Source organism: Tetrahymena thermophila, assembly GCF_000189635.1.
Source record: "Tetrahymena thermophila SB210 genomic scaffold scf_8254403, whole genome shotgun sequence".
In the NCBI taxonomy this organism is placed as follows: Eukaryota; Ciliophora; class Oligohymenophorea; order Hymenostomatida; family Tetrahymenidae; genus Tetrahymena; species Tetrahymena thermophila.
In genome coordinates this window covers 150,223-177,908 of record NW_002476186.1, presented here as the reverse complement: position 1 = coordinate 177,908, position 27,686 = coordinate 150,223, and the positions used below count along the sequence as shown (strand labels likewise).

General features: G+C 21.9%; 8 protein-coding genes across 8 annotated transcripts; 6 read left to right on the top strand and 2 right to left on the bottom strand. All coding sequences in view use genetic code 6, as the record gives it.

Annotated features, from left to right (window-relative positions):
• Positions 1–1,171: 1,171 nt before the first annotated feature.
• Positions 1,172–1,875, top strand: TTHERM_00474360 (hypothetical protein; the record flags this gene model as incomplete). The annotated part of the gene is made up of 2 exons (XM_001023920.3): positions 1,172–1,263; positions 1,332–1,875. The coding sequence occupies 2 exons, from the start codon at positions 1,172–1,174 to the stop codon at positions 1,873–1,875; spliced, it is 636 nt and encodes a 211-aa protein (XP_001023920.1).
• A 1,393-nt stretch (positions 1,876–3,268) lies between these two features.
• TTHERM_000473371 (transmembrane protein, putative) lies at positions 3,269–3,676 on the top strand (the record flags this gene model as incomplete). The annotated part of the gene is made up of 1 exon (XM_012799965.1): positions 3,269–3,676. The coding sequence occupies one exon, from the start codon at positions 3,269–3,271 to the stop codon at positions 3,674–3,676; it is 408 nt and encodes a 135-aa protein (XP_012655419.1).
• A 1,318-nt stretch (positions 3,677–4,994) lies between these two features.
• On the top strand, positions 4,995–5,691 carry TTHERM_000473360 (ubiquitin/40S ribosomal protein S27a fusion protein). The gene is made up of 2 exons (XM_012799964.1): positions 4,995–5,114; positions 5,180–5,691. The coding sequence occupies exon 2, from the start codon at positions 5,349–5,351 to the stop codon at positions 5,589–5,591; it is 243 nt and encodes an 80-aa protein (XP_012655418.1). The 5' UTR covers positions 4,995–5,114; positions 5,180–5,348; the 3' UTR covers positions 5,592–5,691.
• A 1,031-nt stretch (positions 5,692–6,722) lies between these two features.
• On the top strand, positions 6,723–9,294 carry TTHERM_00473350 (ubiquitin family protein, putative). The gene is made up of 10 exons (XM_001023918.2): positions 6,723–7,007; positions 7,145–7,324; positions 7,391–7,513; positions 7,636–7,718; positions 7,772–7,880; positions 7,948–8,085; positions 8,146–8,291; positions 8,353–8,497; positions 8,564–8,662; positions 8,722–9,294. The coding sequence occupies exons 1-10, from the start codon at positions 6,846–6,848 to the stop codon at positions 8,836–8,838; spliced, it is 1,302 nt and encodes a 433-aa protein (XP_001023918.2). The 5' UTR covers positions 6,723–6,845; the 3' UTR covers positions 8,839–9,294.
• A 135-nt stretch (positions 9,295–9,429) lies between these two features.
• Positions 9,430–11,804, bottom strand: TTHERM_00473340 (VHS domain protein; the record flags this gene model as incomplete). Its single annotated transcript, XM_001023917.2, has 12 exons — positions 9,430–9,484; positions 9,579–9,661; positions 9,718–10,366; positions 10,411–10,481; positions 10,530–10,633; positions 10,730–10,805; positions 10,858–10,958; positions 11,015–11,219; positions 11,285–11,344; positions 11,394–11,489; positions 11,540–11,615; positions 11,671–11,804. 12 exons carry the CDS (start codon positions 11,802–11,804, stop codon positions 9,430–9,432), a joined length of 1,710 nt encoding a protein of 569 aa, XP_001023917.2.
• A 708-nt stretch (positions 11,805–12,512) lies between these two features.
• On the top strand, positions 12,513–15,145 carry TTHERM_00473330 (hypothetical protein; the record flags this gene model as incomplete). The annotated part of the gene is made up of 2 exons (XM_001023916.2): positions 12,513–14,300; positions 14,357–15,145. The coding sequence occupies 2 exons, from the start codon at positions 12,513–12,515 to the stop codon at positions 15,143–15,145; spliced, it is 2,577 nt and encodes an 858-aa protein (XP_001023916.2).
• A 594-nt stretch (positions 15,146–15,739) lies between these two features.
• TTHERM_00473320 (coiled-coil lobo-like protein, putative) lies at positions 15,740–18,726 on the bottom strand (the record flags this gene model as incomplete). The annotated part of the gene is made up of 6 exons (XM_001023915.1): positions 15,740–16,210; positions 16,279–16,512; positions 16,606–16,774; positions 16,830–17,418; positions 17,485–17,754; positions 17,901–18,726. 6 exons carry the CDS (start codon positions 18,724–18,726, stop codon positions 15,740–15,742), a joined length of 2,559 nt encoding a protein of 852 aa, XP_001023915.1.
• A 6,927-nt stretch (positions 18,727–25,653) lies between these two features.
• Positions 25,654–26,574, top strand: TTHERM_00473300 (hypothetical protein; the record flags this gene model as incomplete). Its single annotated transcript, XM_001023913.4, has 1 exon — positions 25,654–26,574. The coding sequence occupies exon 1, from the start codon at positions 25,819–25,821 to the stop codon at positions 26,572–26,574; it is 756 nt and encodes a 251-aa protein (XP_001023913.3). The 5' UTR covers positions 25,654–25,818.
• Positions 26,575–27,686: the final 1,112 nt, after the last annotated feature.

Genomic DNA, 27,686 nt, shown 5'->3' with positions numbered 1-27,686 from the left:
ACAAAACAATCTTAGTATGCTAATTACGTTTGGTTACTCAAGGATTCTACCTACAATAAAAAAGGATAAATTTGTATAGTGCTTGAACCAACAAATTGAATTTTTTCTTATTTTCTTTTTCTAGCTCAATAATGTGGATATTATAAAATTAATAAATAATAGGTACGTACGCTGACTGCCTTTTTTTAGTTGCGAACTATTTAAAAATAAAAAAAATAAAAAAATGAAAGGTTTTTCAATTTGGTTATTTTAAATTAAATTGCCGATTTCATTTTTTTAATCTGAATAGTAAAAGAAAATCTTTAGGCAAATATTCATTCAAATTAATTGTATTTTTGAAATATTAGTCAGCCTATTTGTAATCGTCATAAAATTTTAAGAGTTTTACCTTATAAAATAAATTAAATGATTGTTTGTCATTTATTTTTAATATTTGATAAGAATGAAATAGTATCAAAACAAACACAAAGTAAGAAATTGCATTTGTTTCTATGTTATTTTTTCTTTATAAATTTGATGATTTATCAATTATTTTATTGGGTTAGCAATTATTTAAAATGTAATCTAGAAATTTTCCTATAAACTCCTTATCTAGCTGAATTAATAAAAAGAAATGAAAAAGAACAATATTGCTTTTTCTATTAATTTAATTAGAAATATTTTTGAATTTTAGAAATATTAAAGAAATCTATTTAACTACTTTACTCACTTTAACTTCACAATAATCAAAATAAAATTGAATAAAGTTTAGCTACAAATAGGTATCCTTAATTACATTTTTTTAAAATGTAATATTAAATTTATAGATCTAGCTAGCTCAATAGATTATTAAAGTTATTAAATTCAAGCGGTCTAATGTCGTATCAATAAATTTAATTTACTTCAAGCAAAAAAGAACCCTAATAATTTGATACCTTATCTATAATTCAGTATATATATATATTACAGTTATCCCCCTTCAATTTATAGAAAATTAATAGAGATATGAAAGTTCTACTCAAAATCGCTCTAAAAAATAGTTTAAGTGAATTTAAATTAATTCAACAAAAATATTTCTTTAAAAGCAAAATACAGCAATAGTAACTAAAATATTAATTTTTATTCATCTTTTATTTAATTATAAAGTCAGTATAATTTATTTTTTAAAAAACAATTCAAATATTCTTCTTCAATGTCTCAACAGATTAAATGCCCAGCTAAAGAGCCAATGCATCATGCAGGTGTGAATCAAGCAGGAATAAGAAAACATATATATTCATGCAAGTAAAAAATAAATAAATATTTACTCATTTTAAATACTTAAATTTTATTTTTATATAAAATAAAAATAGAGCTTTGAAAAGGAAGGATGCTGATACAATTGTTTACTAATGCTAATATTGTCAAATTCATTTTTACCTGTCAAAGTAAGATCTCGAACAACATGTAAAACTGTGCAGCCTTTCTTATCCAAAAAAAATTGAATGGAATGAAAGAATAAACACTATCATCATCCCAGCTGATCCTCACTTAAAAATTATAGATCCTAAAGAAGCATGTAAAAACTGGGAATACTATAGAGATAGAAATAAAAAAATGAAGGAAATGAAAAGACTAAGTGTGTAGCCATCATCAAATACTAGTCTTAATTCTTAAAACGATGATAGCAATAGATCTTAATCTCCATGCAAAATAAATTCACCTAGTAAAATAAAAAAATTAAAACCTTCTGAAAGCTAATAATGTTATCCTACTCAGGAACTCTCATAAGAAGAAATATTAAGACAAGAATAGCTGATGAAAGAAAACGATGAAAAAATTAGAGTTTAATATCTTGAAGAGCTTAAAAATAGAATCAAAGTTGATGATTACTAAGACAACCTATATACTAATTGACTAAATTTACAAGACACCATAATTTATTATTATTTTTCAATTTTAATGATATTTTATCAACTACATATTTAGTTTGCTAGTTAAATTTATTTTTTTACATATTAATCATTCTTCATTATTTTTATTTTTTTAATTTTTCTCTTCAATATTAACTCAAAATAATTTTTTATCTAATAAGTAAATTCAAGGAAATTTGCTATAAAATATGAATTGTTCATTTTTTATCTATTACCTCTTTAATCTAAAAATTATTAAGAACTAATTAATTTCTACAATTTTTGAAAGATTTAATTAGCTTAAAGAAAAAAAAAATAAATTTTTATAATACTTACTCAAAAATAGTCTAAATAAAATTAAAATGTATTTTCATGTAAAAATTTTTTTAATCAAAAATTTAGTATTAAGAAACAAGTAAAATATTTCATAAATTAGAGTTTTTTTCAAAATTATGTTATCATGTTAAAATTTATAGAAATTATGCTATATATTTTGATTAAATTAGGTTTGCATTATAAAAAGTTAATATTTTTCAGTTGTTATTAGTAAACTAAATTTTTAATTAAGTTTTTTTCAAAAAAATTTTTTCAATTTATTAAGGATATAAAATAATTAAGAATCAATCTTTATAAGTATTTTTTATTAAAAAATATTATTTTAATTTTTTTTCTGTTAAAATTTATTGACTAAAAAGTCTTAAATTTTTATTATCTTTATTTAAATTTTAGAATAATGTTTTATACTTAAAAAATAAATTGATATTAATATTAGAAACGTTAATAAGATAGCCATTAAATAAATTTTCATTTAAAAAGTATCTTTAGCTTTGTTGTTTTTTTAGTAGCTTATTTTAAAAATAAAATTTTTATTTTCTAAAATATTTAAAAAATAACTACCTTTTAACATGAATGCAAAATTATTTTATAGAAATTAAATTTAATTAATTAATATTTTATTTAACTAATACTAATCTCTATTAATTTAAATTATTTATTATCAAAATTTATAATTAATTATTTTTTTTTAATCCTAAAATTGAAGAAAAATTAATTTTAGTTAGCATTTTATTAAATTAAAGCTTAAGAATTGCATTTATATTTTTATATTTATAATTAAAATATAAAATTAAAAATAAATTTAGATATTTCATTTAAATTAAATTTCTCAAAAAGTAGAATTAATAATATAAATTTGATTAAAATTAATTTAGTATTATTGTTATTAAAATTTTTATAAGTATTTTATCAACTTTATAACTTTTGATACTTTTAGATTGCATCTCTTTGAAGGTCAATCTATTTATTACCTGGTCAGAATAATTTTGATTATTTGATTCAAGCTAAAAAAATCTTAATATTATTGAGATAATTCAAATTTATATATTGTTAAAAAATAAATGAATTGGAGAAACATAATAAAATATACTATTTTTGTTGCCTAAATAATAAATATTACTACAGGATTCTTGACAGAGGACATTTTTAAACATTTTAATTCATAATATATAGTAATTATTAGTTATGTAGTATATGAAATATCCCTTATTTGTACTATTGATTAAAAAAAAGCTAAAAAATCTACCTTTTATTCTCAACTAGTTTTCAATGTAATCTACATATTAATGATATTTGTGATGGTGATTCTCATGTATGAGAGCTAAGTATATAAAGAATTACTGATATTTATTCCTATTTCGATTGGCTTTCATATGACATTAGTAGATCTCTATTTCCATGATTATTGGCATATCCTAAAAAAAAAATAAAATGAAGAGAATTTACGCTAAATATAAATTAATGTATGAATATTATAATAATTTAAAGTTAATTTTTAAAAACTCTGTAAATGTATTTCTCGATTGTATTATTTTATTTGACCAACATAAAAATATAGATATTAATTTCATCAAAACTAATTTGTAAACCATATTTTGAATAATAATTTATTAATTAATTAATTATATATTTTTCTAATTTGCTTTGATAAAAATTAATCTGTATCCTGAAAATATTTTTGATAAATTTGTTTTATTTAAAATTTGATTCTATGATAAAAATAACAATAAAATTTTTTAAAGTTTTAAAACAATTTATTTTATTTAATATTTATTATTTATATTTTGAATTAAATAATATTAATAATAGTTAATATAACTAATTCATCTTATTTTACAAAAGGTTCTACTATTTTTATTAATATACTCTCATAGGATGGTGAATACTTGGGAATTGCAAGAAAACTTTTACAAATTCGGTTAATTTAAATTTCTTACAAATTTGAAAATAATTTAACTACTCTTAAGCAACCCTGATATATTTATGGGTAATAAATTTATGCTATTTTTTTTATTTAATGAAAGGGCTTTATGTAAGTGAATTTTAATGAATTAAATAAGATCAATTCAAATTAATGTTCAATAATATATCTTTTTTAATTTAGTTTATGAAATAAATTATTTTTTTAAACATTTTTAAGCTTTTTTAAAGAATTTTAACTGATTTAATTAAAGAGCTTAATGTTTGTTATCCTTTAATAAAATATATTTCATTCTTTGAAATCAAAAAATTAGGTTTTAATTATTCTAATTATTTCTAAAATCTCAATTTTTATTATCTACCAGCTTATTGAAAGGCTTTCATCACTTTTTAAGGTTTAGGATTTTTACCCTGCTACTTTTGATTATCTTTTATATGATTTACATTTTTAAAATAAATGAAAATATCTGATTTTTACTTTAGGATAATAAAAAAATTATTATTTATCTATATTCAAAATATTTTTTCAATTAATAACTTAATTAAATTTAGATGATAGTTTTTAACAGTTAAGATATTATAGTAATAAATTGGAAAATTTTTAATGGTATTAAATAAATTTTAAGATTTTTTCAAATATTATAGGATAGAATAATTTAATAAAAAATAATTGCCAAAATACATATAATAAAAGATAAAAAATACTAAATACACAACTTGGTAGTATTAATCGTATTTAGATTATTTACTATAGAAGAAATATTTACTTTATAATAACCAAAAGGAGTATGCCTGCTCATAATTTATTAAATCTGATATTTTTGATAGACTTAAAAAGAAAATTAAAAATAATAATTGTAATAAATTGAAAGAATCAATCAAAATTTTAATAAATTAAAAAAAAAAAATTAATTATCAAATCTAAAATATTTAGTAATAGTATTTATTATTTTCTTTATTGGTCATATATCATAGATTCTTCTGAAGGTAATATTATTTTGGCAAATAAACTACCAAATTAACATTAAATTAAAATATTTATTTTCACATAGTCAGAAAATAGTTTGAATAAGAACTCAATTTTTACAAAAATTTTAGCTATCAAATAATAATTAAGGAAGGATTTATACATCTATTTTTTAAATACTAATAAGATTTAAAATCTATTACTTAGTTTAGTAGTGATTATAGCTTCATTTTAATCTAAAAATACTTGGCATAATGATTCTTTATATCAAAACTATAGATGAAAAAATGATTTACATAGAGTGTGAATGTACTGATAATGTGTAAAGAGTAAAGGAACTTGTTCAGATTAAGCTTAATATGCCTATAGAAAGACAAAGAATTATTTTTGCAGGTAAGTAGCTCGAAGACCATAGAATATTAGCAGGATATGGAATACAAAAGGAATCTACTCTTTATGTAGTAGATAGATAGTTAAAAGGATGTTAGTAAAAATGAATATTTTAAACATATGAATATTTACTCAAGTAATTAATATTTCTATAAATCTTTAATAAAATGTGTAAAAAATAGTTAAATAATATAAAACAAATTCATTAATTAATCTTAGATTTTATTATTTAGTTTTCTCATTTATTGAATAAGTTAAAATCTAACCTTAAAAATATAAAACATTTTTTATTCAAAAATAAATTTAAATCAATAATTTATAAAATGTTTTTTATATTTTTATTATTTTAGCTAAATTTATATCTAAAAAAATAAAAAAATAACACTCCTATTTCCTTTAAAGTTCTACAAAGAATATTAAATTTTTAACTTAAATTAACTATGAATAATAAATAATACATAAAAAAATTAAAGAGTTTACCCATAAAGTTTGGTTAAATTTGAAATAAAGTTAAAGTAAAATATTTTATATGTATTTTTTTTAAATTTTGAAATTAAAAATAATTATTTAAATCTATTTTATTATTCTGTTTTTCTTGTTTTTAATTTTAAAATACAGATTATTGAAATAATAAAAAGAAAGCTTTTAATTTTATTAAATAGGAGATAAGTTTTTTGTTGATTGATTATTCATCACAAAATTATACAAATTTAATTTTATATAATTTATTTAAAAATATTTATTATAATAAAAATTATAATTTAAATTTTTTAGTTTTTAATTTTAAAATACACATTGTTGAAATAATGATAAAAAGCTTTTAATTTCATTAAATAGGAGATAAGCTTTTTGTTGATTGATTTTTCATCATAAAATTATACAAGTTATTTAAAAATGTTTTATTTATAAAAAATAATAATTTAAATTTCTTATTTTTTATTTTAAAATACTGATTATTGAAATAATGAGAAAAAGCTTTTAATTTCATTAAATAGGAGATAAGATTTATGTTGATTGATTATTCATCATAAAACTATATAAATTTAAATTTTATATAAATTATTTAAAAATGTTTTATTTCTGAAAAAAAATAAATTTAAAGAAAAAGTTTTATTCAAAAAGAATATTTTTAATATATGATGAAAGTGTTTGCTTTCCTAAAAATACTAGTTTGAGTGATTAAAATACTTGATTATAGCTATTTAATTACAATATAAATTTGAGAGAATTGAAATTTTTAAAAAGAAAATTTAGAATAACTTTTAAGTTAAATTTTTTTTTAATAAAGAAACAATCAATTTCTCCTTAGAGTTAAAGATATCAATCAAGTAGAAACATTTAAAAAGAAAAATAAATAGAGAATGCTAAGCAAAAAAGATATAGAGAATTTAATGGAACTACTTATGCTAGATCCAGATATCACTTTAGAAGGATTATTCTAAACGTTTATCAAAAAATATAACAGCGAATACCATAATTTATTTAGACCATGCTCACTCTGTCTGTGCTTACTAAAAGAAAATGTATTTTCAGAATTAAAATTTTAATTCTAATTGGGCTAATATTTAAATAACAAAGATAATTTAATGATAAATAAGTTACATTTAATAAGCGAAAAGAAATAGTTTAAACTAATAATAATGTTTAATATAAACAATAGCTGATTACAGAATAGTAAAGGTTAACGAGCATATTTCTCATTATGGAATCTTACAAAAACGATTAAAAAGCTAATCCATTTATTGCTAATTTGATAGATGTAATTTTACAATATAATGATCAATATGAAGCTAAGCTCTTTTAGAGATTATACAGCAGTAATCTAAAAGAGAAGGAATAAGTATTTTATTATTCATAATAAATAGAATATTTTAAATTGCTTTTTTAATGTAAAAATTATAAATAGTTTAGCAAATAACAATTAGGAATTCTCTTTTAAGAAAAAGATAGCCATAAATATGTAGCATCAACAGTTTATTAAGATAAAATCAAGGAAATCAAAGCAAAATATATAGATTCTTTACCTCGAGTAATAACCTATTACATTTTAATGAAATTGGAATTGATCATAATAGATAATCAATCATTAATTATTGATAAATAGCTCACTCCTTTTATATACTTTGAACTTTATTTTTTAATATAAAAAAGAATCTTTTGGCTTATAATTATGGAACGACAAATATATTATGTGATTTTAATCTTTCAGACGATTTATAAAACTTTCCTCCATAGTAAAAAGAATAAAAAATGTTATTAATTAATTTAAATTCTTAATCGATAATAGAGTATCTATACTACCAGAATAGTTAAATTTATGTGAATAAGATTGCATGCTTTTTATGCCAGATACACTTAGACCTATACCTTAAAGTGAAGATTTGGGGATAGATGAGGTAAATTATAAATAAATTATTTATTTTGAAACAAACTAATTGATTGAAAAAATATTTTATTTAACAGGAAGAGTGGCTAAATCCAAGTTTAGTAACAGAACATTTATGGGATTACAAGATTTGTGAGCCAAGTGATAAAAAAATATTACTTTAAGAGATTTTAATCAAAGCATATGAAACGAAGTTAAATGATTTAGAATATGATGTATATATATATAAATAATAAGCCAACTTTGTTTGATTAAAAATAATTTTATTTAAAAAGTTATTTAAGAAAGAACTTGAGTAAGATGATGTAAATATAAGAGATTTAGAATTAAATACTGAATTACTGCCCAAGCTAGTTGAAAATAATAATAAAATAGCAAGCTTATTATTGATAAAAATAGCTAAGGAAAAAGAGTTGACATAGTAAATACAACTGATTATATTTTCTTTTTGATATAATTGTAATTTAAAAATTTAAAAATAGATATTTAGAAAAGATTTCAACTCTTGATTTAACTTTATAATCTTTAGAAGTAGTAAATGATTTGATTAACAACGTTAATTTGCCAAAAGAGTTTATTTATTTATACGTTAGCAACATTATTTAATAGTGCGATGAGAATAAAAAAGTAAATATTTATTTATTAAGAAGACATTCAAGAAAATAAAATGACTAATTTTTATAAATGAAATAGGAAAAAAACTAGCATCAAAGATTAGTTAGGCTGGTTTGCGTATTTATAAGATAATTAATAAAATCCCAGAGCATAAATCCTAAAGAAAATTTTATAGAGGTATAGAAAATTAATTTATAATTTAAAATAATATTTGATAAAATTTAATATATAAAAAGCTGTAAGCATTCAGTATTGAGAACTCAAAAATACCTGAAGCAACCACTTTGTTTAAATTGTTAAAAGACCTTGATAATGAACCAAACAATAATAATCACAATAATAATTATCACTGATAGAATATTTGATTGGAATATAATCTAACTTAGCTAAAATTTAAATGAATGAAAAAAGTAGTTAGTTAATAAGCAAATTAATAGATATATAAATAAATAATGCAATTTAAAATATTTAAAACAATAAAAAACGATTTATTAACTAGTTAAATATAAAGAAGAAATATAATATAATTATAATGAGTAAATTTATGAGCTCTAAAAAATATTTTTAAATTAACCAAAACAGCAACTAACTATAAATTATTAATCTGATATAAATAAAAAAGGTATTTAATATAGTTTTTAATTAATTTATTTATATTAATAAACTATCAAAAATTTATTGCAATTATAAAAATTATTAATTACATTCACTTATTTAAATGAATAGATTAATTCATTCATTAGCTTGTTTCTTTGTTTGTTTGCTTACTTGCTTCCTTGCTAGCTTTAATTCATTCTATTTTTGCAACCAAATAATTAATTTTTAAATATCTCTTCTTTTTTTTTAAATTTTTTTTAGTTTAATTAGAATTTTTTTATAAGCTTGAATATTTTTTCATTTAATTAATAAAAATATCTATAGAGAGTTTATAGTATTATTTATAATCATTTTCTCGTAGCTATTTCACCCCAAAAATCATCTTCTTCTAGATTCTAATTACTATTTTTTAAAATAAATTTTTATTAAACTAAAATTAATTTTAGATTTTATTTTTTAAATAAATGCTCTAATCTTGTATTAAACTTTATTTTACTTGTTTTTGCTTTATTTATTGTTATCTTAAGTATTTTAATCAGAAAATAAATCTACTCCAGTATTCTATAATTGTGACTGAACCTATTCGTTTTTATTATCAAAAATATTTCATTATTATAATTAGCTAAAGTATTTACTTATGTTTGAGGCTTTTATTAATTAGATATTGCTTACTGAGGAGAAGAAAATTGAGGAGGGGTCAAAGTTTATTGAGAATTCTAAAATGTTTATTATTAATTCTAAAATGCTTACTGTTAATTTTAATATATTTATTATTAATTCTGAAAGGCTTATTGTTAAATTTAAAATGCTTATTATGGATTATAAGTTGTAAATTATTATTATTATTAATTAAACTATTATAGCTAGCTTTAGAATCCTTGTTAGATTTAGGATTAAACTGGTTAACTAGGGTTTTATCCTGTATTACTATTTGTTTGGTTTTAGTGCAACTAAGTAGGAGCAGTGTTGCTTTATGGCTAATCAAAATCGAAATCAAGTAAATCTATGTTATTGCTTTATTATTTAGTAATATTTTAGCTATTTGCTAATTGTTATTATTAAGCAGTATCATTTTAAATTATTTACTTTTGCTATTGAGTCGATTCTTATTTTACTTAATTATTTTATTTTAGGTTATTATTATCACAGCTATTTAATTTAGCATCTCCTAATTTTGTTGGAGGTGCGATATTTAAGCTTTTGAGCTTCTTTACATAGTTTGTTTTCTCTGCTATTTTAGAATATTCTTCTATGGCACTTTCTTATATAGCTCTATTCAATTATCTATTAAAATTTTTTAGTTTTATTCAAAAAAAAAATAGATTTACTCAATTTCTTATGATTTTTATTCAAAGTTTTTTATAACCAATCTAGTTTATTTGTAAAACTCTAATATTTACTTAAGAAAAATATTTTAAATAAATAATTATATTGCTAATATACATACCTTCTTCTGTTCTTTTAAATCATCTAGCTTGTTTTACGAATTTAAAAGCATAATTTTAGTTTTAAAAGATTTCAAGAACATCATAATATCTTGAGCAAAATCAGCTATTAAAATAAAACTTAGTTACATCAATTAAAAATAAATCTTAGCAATTTTGAATTAAGAAATTGGCATTTGATATTATCTATTAATTTGTTTACTTTAAAAATCTTCAGGCTACTAAGCACTTTCAATGATTGCACTAATAATTTATAAATTATCTACCAATTTATCTAGCTAAATAATTAAAAAAATATTTTGTAGGAATTCGAATAATAAGTTATGTTACATTTTGCTGATTTATTTCAAATTTTTATGCATAATCACTTTGAGCTGGCTTTGTAATTAACTCTTCTCTTTTCTTTTTAGGAACTATTCCTGATTTTTACACTTTAAAAAGAGTAAGGAAATATAATACTTTTATAATAGTGTCATTCTTAATTTACTTTATTATTCTTCAAGTAATCCAAAAATGGGAGATTTTATTCCTTTAAAATTAATCATATGCATTTCGTTTGGATCTCTTTCTGGAAATTTGATTCCCTCTTTTCTTAGGAGTTTGTAATTATTCATTATATTAGGATAATCTCCCTCATGCATCATAAAAGTATCATACCATAACTATATTAAATACAATACCTTGTTTTCTATCTATTATTTAAAAAAGTATAGTTCATATTTAAATTAGAGTATTTAAAAAGAGAGTAATTATTTACAACTTCCCAATTTTTATTGTTTTATTTTATTTATTTAAAGAAGCTCTTTTTTCCCCTTTTCTATTTAAAAAGCAATCTTTTATTAGTATAAATACTATTTGGAATTTACTCTATTTAAGAGTTTTAATATAGCATCTTAGAAATCTTTTGAATCGACATCAAGATGAAATTTCTAATTACAATTTTTAACAAGTGTCTCTAAAATCTTTAAAAAAACATATTAAATATAAAATCTGCAAAAAATTTAAATTATACTTAAACTCCTTTTAATATCATGCCACTTGGAGCATTTTTAAATAAATCCTCCAAAACATATAACGCTTCTTTTCTCCTACATTTCAATTTATTATAATTAATGATAATCGCTAATAGGTGTGTAAATGTACTCATTGAAGCTTTTATCTATTCTTTCTGCTAGATTTATAATAGTAGGCACATCTAATTCTGTATCTTCTTCTTCGTTAACTAAATCCATGATTATATCTTTAACTTTTTCATTTTACTAAACATTGTCATCCATTTTTTAAAAAGTAAATATTTAAATTTAAAAGAAATTTTGTCAATTTTTTTTTAGAATTAATTTATCAATCTCAAGATAGATAGATAAATAATAAATAGAAAGAAAAAAAGAATGATTAGATAGAAAAATTGAAATAATATTATATATAGTTTTTAAAATATAAAAAAATAATCAATTAATTAATTTATGTAATAGTAAATAAAATTGTTCAATAAGATTTAAATTCCCCAAATTTATTTTTAAATCTAATTTTTTATTAAATTAATTAGCATTTCAGTAACTTTTAATTTGCTTAATAATAACTTTTAAGATTGTCCAATAAATTTAAATTTTATAAGTATTTAAGTTTTTATTAATCATAAATATTTGCATCAAATAAATCTTCAAAATAAATTAATAATGCTTTTAGAATTGCGGACTATGGGAAAGAATTATGTATTGTTAAAAATTGATAGAATAGCATTCAATTGCTTTATAATTATGTTAAAAATAAACAAATCAGTTTAAAGACATGAGGTGATAATTTTTGTAATTAAAATCCACAAATTTTAATAAGTTATGATATTTTAAAATAAATCAATAGATAAAAATAATAAATTTACAAAAACACAGAATTGAAAGCTCTTTAATTTTTATATTTACAAAAGGAAGCAAATATAATAATTTTAATTTTTAAAGACATTTTTCAAAGCAGTTAATTGATATTCCATGTAATAAAAGTCAGCTAATTTAGAGCAAATTAAGAATTTGTTAAATAAATAAATAAATTAAACGCTTCATTTATAATTTTCAACATAGTCTCTCAAATAAAATGTGAACAACCATAAAAATGCTACTTAGATTGGAAATTTTACTGATTCTCATAATGATTTAGCTATGCTAACAACTCCTAAAAATAAGTTTATACAAATTAATGAAGAACCCTAGCTAGCAGAATTCTAAATAAAAGAGTTTGGAAGTGTTAAAAAATTTGATGTAAAATAAAATAGTGTAATGAATTCAAGCATCATGAATTAATATGTAAAAAAACCTTATTATCATCACTAAAAATCTAAATCCTCCCAAACAGCTCCTAGACATGTAAGCATACTAATGTCCCATGAAGATGCTTCGTGTTGTAGCAGAGGAACTACAGCTGCTGGGTTAAATTTTGCTTCAGCTGGAAAGGGATCTCCTTTAAAAAAGCATGGAAATGGAATCACAGCTATGAGCTAAATTTCTATATTTTCTCATGACATATCAAACAATGGCGACATTATGACATCTAATAATTAGACAATTAAACCTGAAACAAATTAGACTCACCATAGAAAAAATTAGTCTTGTCTTTCAAAGTATTAGACAATCAATGATCAAGTAGATGATAAAATTTCTCCTATTTAAAGTCCAGCTTCTCATAATCATCATAGAATACTTTCAGCATCAGTTTCATAACCTTCAGTCTCTTCAGCTTATTTAATCAAAAATGAGTCAATCATTTATAAGGAATTCAATTAAAATAACAGACCTGTTTCTTAAAATGCCCAAAAATCATAGCCTAGAGACTTGGCAATCAAATAAAGACCAATGACAGCAATACTAAAACAGTAGGGAGATACAATACAATAAGAAAAAACATTATAGTAGAAAGGTGCATTATTATAAAAGATGATTAATGGATTATAAAAAAGGAAAACAATAAATTCTGCCTCTACAGCTTGCAACTCCACAGTTTTTGAGCTTTTTGATTAAAAAAAAATACATTTAGCTAGGCAATAAAAATAAAAAGCTTTAGATTAATTTCTGAAGTAAAAAGATTAAATAAGAGCTAAAAGCAGCTACATAAATAAAAATCAATAAAACGAAGGATTGATTGAAAGTATCTCCTAAAGTGAAATTAACTCGAATGGTCTAATAAATGTAGCTTCAAGCCAAACTCTTATAGAAACAAATAAAAGTAACAAGCTTATACTTTAAGATATCATCAATGACATGGCTTCAGAATAAAAAGATTTTGTTAAGTACATGATCAATAATGAATAAAGATCTATTATTTTCAGCTAGTTATTTTAAAGAATGGAAAAAATTATTGAAATAAAAGACTTAAAGCTTTTTACACAGTATTTAATTTTCATCTCAAAGTGTTGTCTTGCTGTTCAAGATAACAGCAAAGCTGCTTTCTTTTTATACTAAGTCAAAATTATAACAGACATGAGTAAAAAAGTAGCTCCAATGAAAGCTTAGGCTTATCTTTTGATGGGTTAAGCAGCTATCAATATATAATTATATGCGGAAGCAGTTAAAATTTTTAAAAAGGCTTTATAATATTCTTGGTTCTTTAACTAAAGAGAAAGTGAAATAGCAGCCTATGAGCAATTAGGTGTTAGTTACTATTACTTACAAGATGCAAAACTATCTGAATTTTATCACAATAGATATGTTAAGGCTTAATTTGAATTATCTAATTCTTACATCAGGAATATGTCTTATGAGAATATAAATGAATAGCTAGCTAAAGTAAAAAATTAATTATTAATTTTAATATTAAATTCATATTATTTTATCTAAAATAGAGTGAATATAATTTGAATTAAATAACACCTATTCTGATGGTACATTTAAACCTTCCTGTTTAATATTCTCTTGACAAGGTTTAATAAGGTCTAAGAGAGTCATTTTTAAAGTAGGAATAAAAAAATAATAAAAGAAACTCTTAAATAAGCCAAAAGCTAGAAAACCTTGCCAAAGAAAGTCAACAATAAGTTGAAAACTTTGTAGCAAGTAGATAAAAGACTTTTAATCAAGCAAATGCAGCCAAAATTATAGAGTAACTTATAGAAGACAAGGAATTTATTTATGAAACTGATACTCCAATTTTCTTTGAAAACTTGGATAATATAAAAAGCGATTAAAAAAAGTAATTAAATAACAACTCATAAAACTCAGATGATTTACAAATAACTCCTAGTGATGCAATTCAAAGCAAAAAAAGTTGGGAAGCTCCTATTATGAGAAAAGTAATCTATGACATCTCAAAATTTGGTCCTATTAAAGACCCTGTTCCTAGCTAGAGAGTATTTGAAGATATAACAAAATATAAATTAAGTTTAGATAAAAAGATAGAAATTCTTTCAAAACAAAAAATAGATTTGAATAAAATTATGGAAAAAGTTAATTATTTAGTGTGGAACAATTAAAAATACAATGCCTAAATGCATTAAAGAGTCAGAATTTCTCATCTGACTCCAAATCGTTATGATCCACTTAAATATAATACAACCTACTATGTGATATCTCAAATAAATAAAAGTTATAATATGCTTTTATTCTAATTGAAAAAAGCAGAACAGAATATTAGATGAATTTTAAAATATAAAATAAGAAATAGAATCTTACCAAAAAAAACTTTACAATATATTTATTTATTTATTTTAACTAATAAAACCATTCAAACATATACTAAATAGGATCTGTTTTAAACAAAATTATGTGCATTGATTATACTCAACTATTTATTTAAATATAATTTTCTAGGATAAATTTATTTAATATAAACAGTTTTAATTTTACTCACTCTCTATTCTAAACAAATTCATTTTATATTATTGTAAATTGTATTAAATTTTCAAAAGTTTGCAAATTATTCAGCCATTATCTTCTTCAAATTTACAAAAAAGATATAAATTTAAAAAAATATTCTTTCCAGATAAAATTTCATTATTGGTTTTAGAATATTTGAAATTAAAATCTGATTTAATTTGAATAATGGTGAAATGAACAAATATTTATTTTAAAAATTATGTAGAACTGTATGTAACAAGTAGTTAATTTTAAATTAAAAATAGGATTGTTAATAAAATTAGAGTAGAGTATATAGTTTATTTATTTATTTAATTTTATGCCCAATCTAATATTTTTATCTAGCGTTTATGTTATAACTTTCATTTCTAAAATGATCACTTTCTATGTAAGGCTGCTAAACGAGCATCTTTGTTTAGTCTATTATCCATTTCTTCGTACTTTTATAAGGCCATAGATTCGAATCTAAGGGCACGTTATTCCAAAATATCTATCTTAAAGTTGATATCTCTGATTTCTTCTTCCTATTTGGGATCTATTTCTTGTCTTTTAGCAACTTGAGCTTCTTTTTGCTCTAAGACCTATCTTTGTTCCTCCAAACGTCTTTAGATGATTTCTGCTCTTGAGAGTAGTCTTTCTTTTAACTTTTACATAACTTCGTTTTTGATTTCCATTGCTACTTGAGCATTAATTTCTGAAACTCCTAATAGCTTTCTTTTTTCTAAGTAGGGATACAAATAATCGCTTGCAGCTGCATCTTTTGCTAAATCGTCGTCGTTTTTCTTTGAAGATTCTTTGAATCTATCTCTTGCCTTATCATACAAGGTCTTTTCTAATCTTATTTCTCCCTATTATGAATTAATTATATTTTATTTTATTTAGCAAAATAGTCTTAAAAAAACAAAAAAATATATACTTCTCTAATTGTCTTTTCATCATCGCGAGCTATCTTTTCTTGCTACTTAAGTTAATTAAGGCAATCTTTTTCTAAGTTGACCATCTTAGTGTTTTCTAGTTAAACAAGGGGATCATCTATTTTATTATCACCACCAGGTTCATTTAATTTAGCAAAACCATGCATACTATCACGAGGATATATTTTTACAATAGGTGTTATCTCACCATCATTCATATGATAGTAGACAATAACCTGTTTAATTAATTAATTAATTATTTATTTATTAAAAATGAATGAACTAATAAATATATAAAAGAGTTATATTTATTTGTTGAAAAAAATTACCTTATCTTTAATTAAATCAATAACCATTTTTTGAATCTATTCATTAGCAGGGTAATGAGGATTTTTTTCAAATTTCTATGTCATTTTTGTAATCTAAACATCACCTACATGATTGTCTTAAAATACTTTATCATTATTTTGGCTGCTTGGAGCTCTTTTATTGTCAAATCTGTTGCAATTTATATAAATTTAATTAAATATCTGTAAAGTTAATGAATAATCACCTTATTGAGCGATAAATAACCCTGTCATCACGATTTTGGTAAAACATCATAGTCTTTTCTCCTATTTGCTCAACTCTTTCTATTAAGCCATCATGGTTACGATTATGATAATATTTTATGATTCTTAAATGTCTATCAATCTAAATAACTTATCTCCATTATTGCAGAGCTTGAGGGATTGTTTTATTTTCATACTTTTAAGGCTCATACTCTTCTATTGTTTTAAATTCAAAGGGATATCTTCTGCGGATAGAAAGCTTATCACTTCTATGTTTATAAAAATATCTATATTCTTTCACTTTAAGTCTTTTATAGTCTTAAAATATTGTTATTTTTTAAACTAATCCATCAGGTTGTGAATAAGGGGCGTAGTTATCAACTTTTACTTTATTATAATATACAGTACCTTCACCCAAAGGAGTTCCCATTAAAAACTTTTCTTTATCTATGTATATTTTTGGGGGCCATGGTGGAGGCATATCTAGGAGCTAGGCAATATCTTAAAGTTATTCTTATTCAGGATCTCTTTAGGCTTGTTTATTAAGAGGATCATCTATATTTTCATTTCCTTCTTCATCATTTCCATTTCCTAAAAGTAAAATAAAAAAAATTTAATGTTTTATTTATCAATAATTAATTTAAATATATAAATTACCTTTGTTGAAGAGGAGAGTGTCAAGCATAACATATTCCCAATTCAATGAAGAATCCATTTCTTCAAAATTTAAATTTTTTACTTCACACTCTGGCTTCATATTAATCCAAAAATTAAGATTGTTAAAAACAGCATCAACACACTCATATGGACAAGTGCTAGGACTGTACATTCTACCTGTAGATGGTTCTATAAATATATTTTGTTAGACATCTCTTTTGCCACTTCTTAACAACACCCAACAGTGAACTCTTTAGCCTTAGTAAGGATCTATTTAAAGAGATTTTTTTGTTTGTTTGATAAAAAAAGTAAATAAATAAATAAAGTTCTTAATTTAATTTTCTATTTAAAAAATTTATGAAAAATCTAATAAAATTTAGTCATTTTTTAATTTTTTTTTTGAGAAAATTTCTTACCTTCTAATAATTCATCAGGTTCGTCATCATTTATAGTGAGAGCAATTCTTCTTTTTTCTTCTTCTGCTTCCCTTGCTTTTGTTTCTTGAGTTTGATCCCATTTTGAGTGGGCAATTGGTTTTTTAAGTAGAGCATTTTCATTTTATTCTAAAGTTTACTTTGGTTTTTTATCATTTTCTTCAATGTATTTTCCTTTTTCTAAAAATAAACATTCCATGAGGGATTCATTGCGTGTAGTAATTTCTCTTGGAGCTTTTCCATAGACACAATATGCATCATATCCTACACCAATCAATAAACTGCATAAGAGAATACTCATATCGAAGCAATCACCTTTTTGCCAAACAGCAACATTTGTAGGAGAAGGAATTACTAATGGAAATTCATTAGGAGGATCTAATTCTTCATATTAAACAAATTCAGAGAGATACTTTGAACATTATTAATAATCGTAAAGCTCTAAGAAACCTAATTTTGTGGGACGGATTGTTGTGCAAATAAATTTATAAACATCACATTCATTTTTTGGATATAAAAAAAGATCGCGCTTGTCTTCATAGTAAAGCTGGTATTAAAACTATCTCTTAAACTAAATAACATGCTCAAGCACTAATTCCTCTTTAGGTGAATTTTCTATATATTGACGAGGGATATTTTCTTATTCTTTAAACTCTTGACATCTTTTTAATTTTTCATTCTAAACCTATGTGATATTTTCTAAGACTTAAAATATATCTTCTCCACCTCCTCCAACTGGAGCTTGTTGCTATTATCCTTCTTGACCTTCAATTTAGTGATGGGAATATCCCCCTTCGTTATGATCCATTTTGTTCTATTCTAAATCTATTACAAGTTAATAAATCCTTTTTATAGTTAAAAGAGACTTCTTTTAATTTACAGATAAACTTAACTAAAAATTGAATTTATTTGTTTATTTATTTGTAACGCTTTAAGATCTATCTATATTAAAAATATAGATGAAGGAATAAATTATTTGAAACAATATATTAATCAGGCATTCATTTAAAATGAGAGATAATCTGTATAAAAATAAATATAAAATATTTAAAACATATTTGCAAAAATCAATTTATCTTTACTAAAACTACTACAACTTTGTTAATTAATTTTGTTTATTCTCAATAAAATTAAAATGATTGAACAATATAAACAACGATATATAAAACTGGTAGTTAATTTTATATAAAATATAATTATATAATAAATAAAAATTCAAATATTTCGTTAAAATAATAATGAAATTAAGTTTCCAAGTTCTAAATTAACTTATGTGTAAAAAATACATTTTTAAATTTATTTTTAAATGTTAAAATTTTATTTAATTAATTTATTTTCAGTATTAAAAATAATATTTAGAAATATTTAATTCTAACTAAAATGATTTGATATTTGATAAGTAATTTATTTTAGATGATTTATTTAGATTTATTGCTTCTTCTCTAACTCAAAAAATATTTATCAATTGGTAAATATATTTAATTAGTAATTACTTTTAAAGATTGCAAAAACATTGATTTTAATTTTCAAATACTTTCAAAAATTTAAATTTTCATCTTTTTTTAAATTTAAAAACTTAATTATAATGTGTTTAATTAGAAATATTGAATTATGTAAGAACATATTTTGATATCAGGCAAATTACATTTCAGAAAATGAGTTTATAAAAATATAATCTGGAATTGTAAGATGGATAATTCAGTAAATTTAGATGGGTGTATAGATCTTATTTGTAAAATTTAAATTGTGAATAAAAGAAATAATATTTATATAAACTTTAATTGTAATTAAGATATTAAAAAAATTTTTCTTAGTCTTTTAAAATCAAAGAAAATAAACACTAAGCGGATAATGTAAACCAATTTAAATAAAAAAAATTAGATATTGCAAAAAGAGACAATACTAATTAATACAAACAAATTATAAGTGTAAACGCTTTATTGATGTGCTTCGTTTGGCTTAAATTTACAAAATTAAGTCTTTTGATTTGCTTAAAGGGAGTTAAAATGTAAATATAAGAATATATTAATTCAAATTTGATTTAGTAAAGTAGAAAATTATTAATTTTGTGAAGTCACGAAATAGACGAAATCAATAATATAATATGTGTTAAAATTATTAATTTTTTTTGCTATGTTTTTTATTGATTATTTTTAGCTAAAAGAGGTATGATCTGTATAAGATTAAATATGTATGGAGATATTTTATATTTAGCCTTAAATTTAGCAAAATAAGAAGCAACAAAATCAATAAAGATACAAAATTAAAGAAAAAAAATTTTGAATTACCCTTTATATTAAGAATATTAATGATTTTCTGTAATTAAAATATCAGGTTCCACACCTTCAATTAAATTAAAAGCTCATTGAGTATCTTAGATTTTTCTGATATTGTTTGAAGAGAATTTTTTAAAGTCAACTTATTAATGAATAATATTCCTTTAATTTATTGTTTAGAAGCAGAAGTAAATCATTAGGCTCTTTTTTATTTGGATGGGGGCTTTATTTTATTTATTTAATTATATTTCAATTTTTTATTGAGCAAACAACATTTGTGAGATCCTTGAAAAATATATTTGCCTTGCATTTTTTCTCTGCTTTATTTTTTTTTCCCTTGTTTCCTTCCTTCGAGCGAGCTAGGTAAGGGTAGGAGGAAAAATTAGAAAAATAAGAAAGCTACTCATTAAAACGCGTAGGAGGATTTTTATTCGATCTTTAATCTAAACTTCTAGTTTTTTACTTTTTATCCAAAAAATCGTAAATCAAGGCATAACCAAAGTCTGTTTCACAAAACCCATAAATTAATTTTAGTTACAGCAGTAGTGATAAGCTTTTTAGTATTTATTTTAGGTTGGTATGGAATACTTTAAATTTTTAGTAAAAGAAATTTACTAAGAATTCTTTTTAAATTATTGAACAAAGATTATTTTCGATAATTACAAAATTATAAATTAGCAAACCTTTTTATAGCATAACAAGTATAATTTTGAAAACTAATCAATAACAACTTAGACAAGATCTTTTTGTAAATTACTTTACTTTTGTAAGCAAGTATTGATCTCTCTACTTTATAGTCTTAATATTTCTAAAATTAATGTAGCAAAACATCTTAAAAAATCTCACATAATGAATTTATTATTCTATTTATAATATTAGCATAGAGATAAGAAAGAGGCTTTAAAAATTTGATAGGCTATGAAAAATCAAATTAACATGACTCTGATGGATCAAAGATTACATTTTTTTTATATCAAAAATGTTTGTTGGTAAAAGAGAAGTTCTTTTGAATTGTCTTGTGTATCGATAGAAAGTAAGATTGCCAATTAATCAAATTAGCTTATTATATCAAAAACTCCTTTTTATAATTATGTACACTTAATTAAACAAAAAAGAAATTTTCTTTTTAACCTTATAGTTAATCTGATTGATACTAACTTCATAAAAAATTTGATAGAGCCATGAAAGAATCTGTATTTTTTCTAAAAATTTTTTTAAAGATGAACATTTATGTTTGATTTTAATAAAAGAAATATTCGAACATAGCGTTAATGAGCATATTTTTTATTTTTTTCATGCGAACGTTTTTGTGGATTTCGTTTTATCTATTCTAATAAATATTTGAACAATATATCCTTGATACTTTCATAAATGTAAATCAAATTCCCTTGCAAAATTTAAATAAAATTTCCCTTCCCCCCTCTCTCTAATTCAATCAAATCTAAAATAAAAATCGAAATACAAAGTGGTATTAAATTCCACATTTAACAAAACAACTAAGTCTATGAAGCTTTTCATAAAAGAAATGAAACTAAATATTTAATCACTAAAATTTTAATAATATTACAATTTTTATGAATTTACACCTATTATATGTTCATATTTCTAGCTAGTAAGTTAATTAAAATAATCCAAACAAGGAACAACATCCATTAATTTTTTCATTTTTAAAATTTGAAGTAAAAAATTGAAAACGACGTCATTCTTAAGCTATTTACACACATATGAGTAATAAAATATTTAGAAAATAAATATTTGGAGCTTGTGGTATAAAAAGGTATAAATATTTAATTGTCTCTAAACATACATTATAAAATCGAAGCAATTTATTTCTATTGAATTAAGTTGTAATTAATGGATAACAGAAGTCATTTTCCAAGATTACCTGATCCACATAATTTTTAGATTACAATTTATTTTGAAATAGTAAAAAAATAATTCAACCATTATGTAATTGTTTCTTAGTTATGATTATTGGATTAAAAATACATAATATATCATTTATTTTACATTTTAAAATGTTAAATTAATTTTTCTTAATGAAGTATTACATATGGAACCATGCAAATGGACACTTAAAATTTAATCAGTTAACTTACAATTATTTAACTAGTTGTGTGAGCTGTGAATTAATTTATAGACGTGTTCTTACTGCAAAGCAAGTTATTTTAACACTTGAAAAATAAATAGAAGTTAGAATACTGATTCTAAATTTTATATTTTTTGAAAAAGTAAGCTAATTTTTGATAAATTAGATATTCATTCATTCATTACTGGATGAAAGGAAAAACCACTTTTATAAAAAAATTTATTTTAATTCATTTGTAACAAATAAAATCAAGTACTTCATTTTATCACCTGAAATATTTATTATCAAATCGAAAATTTTGGTTGACAGAGTTACAGAAAAAAATTGTAAATAATTAGCATTAAATGAACAGTTCTATGTAGTATTAAATGCTAAACAAAAAAATAATGATCACAATTAAGTACATAATAAAAAATATAAACTCTAGAATTATTTGAATTGAAATTACATTTTAGTAAATTTAACTGATCTAATTAAAAATAAAATAATAATAACTAACTTCAGTGATATTTGTTTAATTTAGTTCAGTTAAAGTATAAAAGATACAATTTCGTAGTTATTTATTAAGATTAAGGATTAAGTAAGTTATAGAACAGTTAATTAATAAAAACTTTACAATTATTATTATTTTGTTTATGATATTATATTTTATTTAACATTTACATTTTTAATAATCAGTAAAAATTGATGTAAAATTTTTTTTTTAAATTTAAAATACTATTTAACCATAGAATGTAATTTAATGTTATTTTAGTTCAGTAATCATAAATTTGTTTTGTATTTTAGTAAGCTTATGTCATTTAAATTAAATACATTTGCAAAAAAAAAAAATTAAAAAATACCAACGGGCATATTAACATGAATCTTTTCAAGAAATAAATGACATTTCTTATCAAAAACTATTATGATAGATAAATCTTAAACATACAATTAGAATGAATTACAAAAATAAAAATAGCCAAATACAGTAAAAAAAAGATTATTAAATTAAGTAAAATATATGTGTAAAGTCAGAAATATTAGCAGTTTTATAAGCAAAAAATTAAGAATTTAGCTTTTATTCATGTAAGCAAAGACATATATAATTGTAATCAGTATATATAAATATGTCTATTTTTGTACCTAACGCATTTGTTTAATTATTAACTTTTGAAATAGAGTCAAGATTAATTTTAAATTATTTTAATACTGGGTATACTATAAAAGGGGGATTATGGTATGAGTAAATTAACTAGATCAGCAAAATTAGGTCTAGTGAAAAAAAGTGACTCAATTTAGAAATAAAGTAATGCTTTCTGATTATATTACTGTATGAATGTAATTATTACAAAATATATTGATATTTTCTTTCGTTTTCATCACAAATTTACTTGTTTAATGGTATCAAAAGCATTTTTTTTCTTTTTGTACAACTTATAAGCAAAATCAAAATATTTAATAATTTCTTAGATATTTATCACCAACGCTAGACCATATATTAAAATATTCTATTCTGAGAAAATAATTCACAATTTATTACTATCAGAATAAAAAATGATGCTTGATATACCAAAATGTCAAATTAATAAATTCATTTGGTTGATACTTATTAAAAACTTATCAAGTAATTAAACGGCTAAAAATTTGGATGGTGTTAATTAGAATTTGACACTGAAACTTCATAATGGCGAAAGGATTTTTTTTCCCTTGAAATTAATTTGAAGATAATTTTATAGAAAAAAAAAAAGCAAAAATAAATTTTACGCAATAAAAATATTTAAACTAGGAATTTTTTATGAAAAATTTTTTTTTTTCCTTTATAAAAAGTATTCAAAATTTAATTTAATTATTCAATTAGCTTAAATTTATGAATAAGGATATGTTTACTTTTAGCCTTCGTTTGCGCGAAAAATAGACAACTTTGTTCTTAAATTACTTGTTTAGGCTGCACACATTTTGTTATTATTTGATCAAATAAATTATTTTTAATATATACAAACTTTATTTATTTGTTCCCCCTCTTTTTGTTTTTTTTAACAAACTTAAATTGAATACAATTTAATAGATTAAAATATTTGATTTAGAGAGTATTATCAAAATTGCTTAGTCTGTAACCATTGCTAATATTTCCTATATCAGTTCATCTAATTAAATCAAATAAAGTAAAGAAACACGGTAGTCACTAATACCTCGGAATTAAACCATATACTTTAATCAAATAAAATTTTCACACCCTCATCTGTGTAACTAAAGGCTTTTGATTGTCAATTTATGGCTTTTCTAATAATGAGCCAAAAGATATTTAATAAGATAAAATTCGAAAGATACAACTTAAGCATTACACAACAGAACTTTTTATATATATTTTTTTTATAAATTTTAAATTTGTTTAGGTTCAATATGGAGGATAATATGTTAATATTAAAAAACTAATTTTTAACAATTTAAGTATTGTTTTATAATTCACCCATTCAATACAAGCACATTACTCTCTGAATGTATCTCTCACTTAGCTATTAAATGCTTTTTTTAACCAAAAAATTGATTTTTGTAAAAGAAACTCAATCAATTATCTTTGCTTTTTTAAATACAACCTTTAAATGTCAAAAAGCTAATTTTAAATTTAAATTCTACATGAGAAGAATCAAATCATATGGCTTTTTCAAACATATTTTTATAATAAAATGATTTTTTCACATTTCTATGAGGATTTATTTTGAAAGAAGTATTTGCTTTTAATAAGATTAATTAGTCTATAAATAAAATTATGGAAAATTTAAAAGAAAAATCACACTCAAGAAATTTTTATAAAAATGGAGATGAAATCGATTTTATGATATGAAAAATTAATTGGCTCAAATATTATCTTCCATAGTTTGTTACTGAGGATGAAAGAATTAGATATATAAGACTCATGAAATAAATAAGATAATATTTTTGTTTTAAAAAAGAAAAATATGTTGGATTAATAAATAAATGATTCCTCTATCTGTCAATTATGAGATTATATTTTGAATTTTCTTCTTTTAATTTTTCATTCCCTTGTCTTTCTTTTTTTACTTACTACTTTATTTTTCTTTCTCTTTTTGCGTCTGCTGCATTAGAATCTAAAAAAAAAAAAAGCAATATTTATCTTTTCAAAAAAAGAGTAAAGATAGATAGATTCCTGTATAAAAATCCCTTTTCCCTACCCGTTGAAACTTCTTACAATGTGTTCAGAATTTTACATAATTTATTTGATTGACTATTAGTATTTTTTTATTAATTAGATTTAATCAATCAAATAGAATCTTGGATAATAACCTTATCTTGATGAATAATAAAAGCGAAAATTAATATCATTGTAAAGTCTAATCGGGTGTTTCTCTATAAATATAAAACTTTTGTCATCAAATCAAATTTATAATAATAATAATAAACCAAAGATTAATAAATCAAAAAAAAAGAGAAAAAAACCTCTAATTCAAAATCGAATATTTTTATCAGCCTCGCGTTGATTCCATAAACATCTTTCATTCATTCTTTCTTATTGAATACTATACCTCTTACAACAAAAATGAAAATCTAAGACGACTCTTTCGAACAATCTCCCCAATCATACTCCAAGCCCATTTCCAAGACCCAAGTTGGTACTAAGAACAATCGTAAGTATAATAAAATCACTCATGATCTCCGCATGAAATTCCTTGATAAGATTTTCTTTGAAAATAAATCTATCAAGAAAGCTGCTTAAGAATTAAATATCAACTACTCTTCTGCTAAGACCATCTTGAATCTCCACAGAAAGAAGTAAAGATTCTAATTATAAGCTCCTGCTTCTGTTTCCGATATCTCTAGTGAAATCGATTCAACCAAGATCTGTGGATTCTCAACTCAAACCCTCTTCAAAAAGCAAAAGCTTGAGTTAGTCGTTACCTTGGGTGGTCGTTTAATGAACTCCAACAAGATTGATCCCTCCACTATTAACAATCCTTTCATTTTACAAAACAATGAAAAATTAGTTGTCTCTCAACCTGTTAGCCTTTATAAGACTGTTCCTATTACTCCTGAAGAACTCTTCTTGTAATAACAATAACAACACAACCAACAACAACAATAACAATTGTTACTTAAGTTACTCTAAGAATAATAACTTCAAGAGTAATAAAGACTCCAACAATAATAGCAATTATAATAATAGCTTGCTCTCAACCCTGAACTCTACTCCCTCTTCCTTGAAAAGCAAAAGCAATAAGACCAATAACAATAACTCATTATTGCTCAACTCCTCTAACAATAACAACAAAAGAACCAAGCTTTTGGTTTATTTTGAAATACATGAAAAAGAAAGAATAGGGAATAAATCATAAGGTAAGAAAGTGAGAGCAGCGTGAAACATAGCTGGAATGTTTTAACATTATGATAAGGAATAATTCATTGTATGGCTCTATAATAAAGATAAAAAAGCGTCTTATAACTCTAGCTCAGTAGTAATCTTCTTTTAGCTATTGAAGCTAGCTAGTTATTAGGTGCGCAGCAGACAAATTAAAGTTTTGATAAATCAGTGGTAATAAATTAAAAATGCTTATTTAGAAATAGAAAAGCCTTAAAAACTACTACAATAGCAGCTGTCATTAAACATACTAGCTTGCTAACGTTCACACATTCTTATTTTAAACAAACAAAAATCTCTATATCAATAAAGAATCTCAAAACCTCCTATATAAAAAATCTAATATATATATAAAGAATCTCAACCTACCTACCTACCTACCAACCTAACCTTTCATTATTATTTTTACCAATCAACCAACCAATCAACTATATAAAAAACCTGAATCTCTATACATAAAAAATCCCTTATATTAAAGAATCTAACCATAATTATTATTAAATATTATAAAATTCTATTTTTTTTATTCTATAAAATGCATATCACAGTATGTTCTTTTACTTGAGTGATAAAATCTTTAAAAATATTTCTAAATTAATTAATTAATTCATACAATTCATTCATTTATATATTTAATAGTTTGATAAACAATAAACTCATTATTTAATTATTTATCTAACTAACTAGTTAATTAATTAATTAATTAGTACCTCTATAACTAATTTACTCTATTCAAAATCATTTAATTATTTTTTCTAAAATACCGCTATTATAATTCATTCATTTTATATAACTAGCTAAATGTAATTTTGATACTCAATATTAACACCCTAAAGCTTTTCACTAAATTAAACCTATGAAACCTTAATCTTTAATACTTACACTAAGCCTAGAACAAATTTAGCTTATTTTTTTATTATTTGATGCTTGGTTATTTTTTATCACTTTATTAGCTCTTAGAGATGATATTGATTTTATTATTTTTATCGTAATCAGCTTATACAAGTAAATTTGCATGGGTTAATTTACAAATTTATATTAATTTTCCTTTA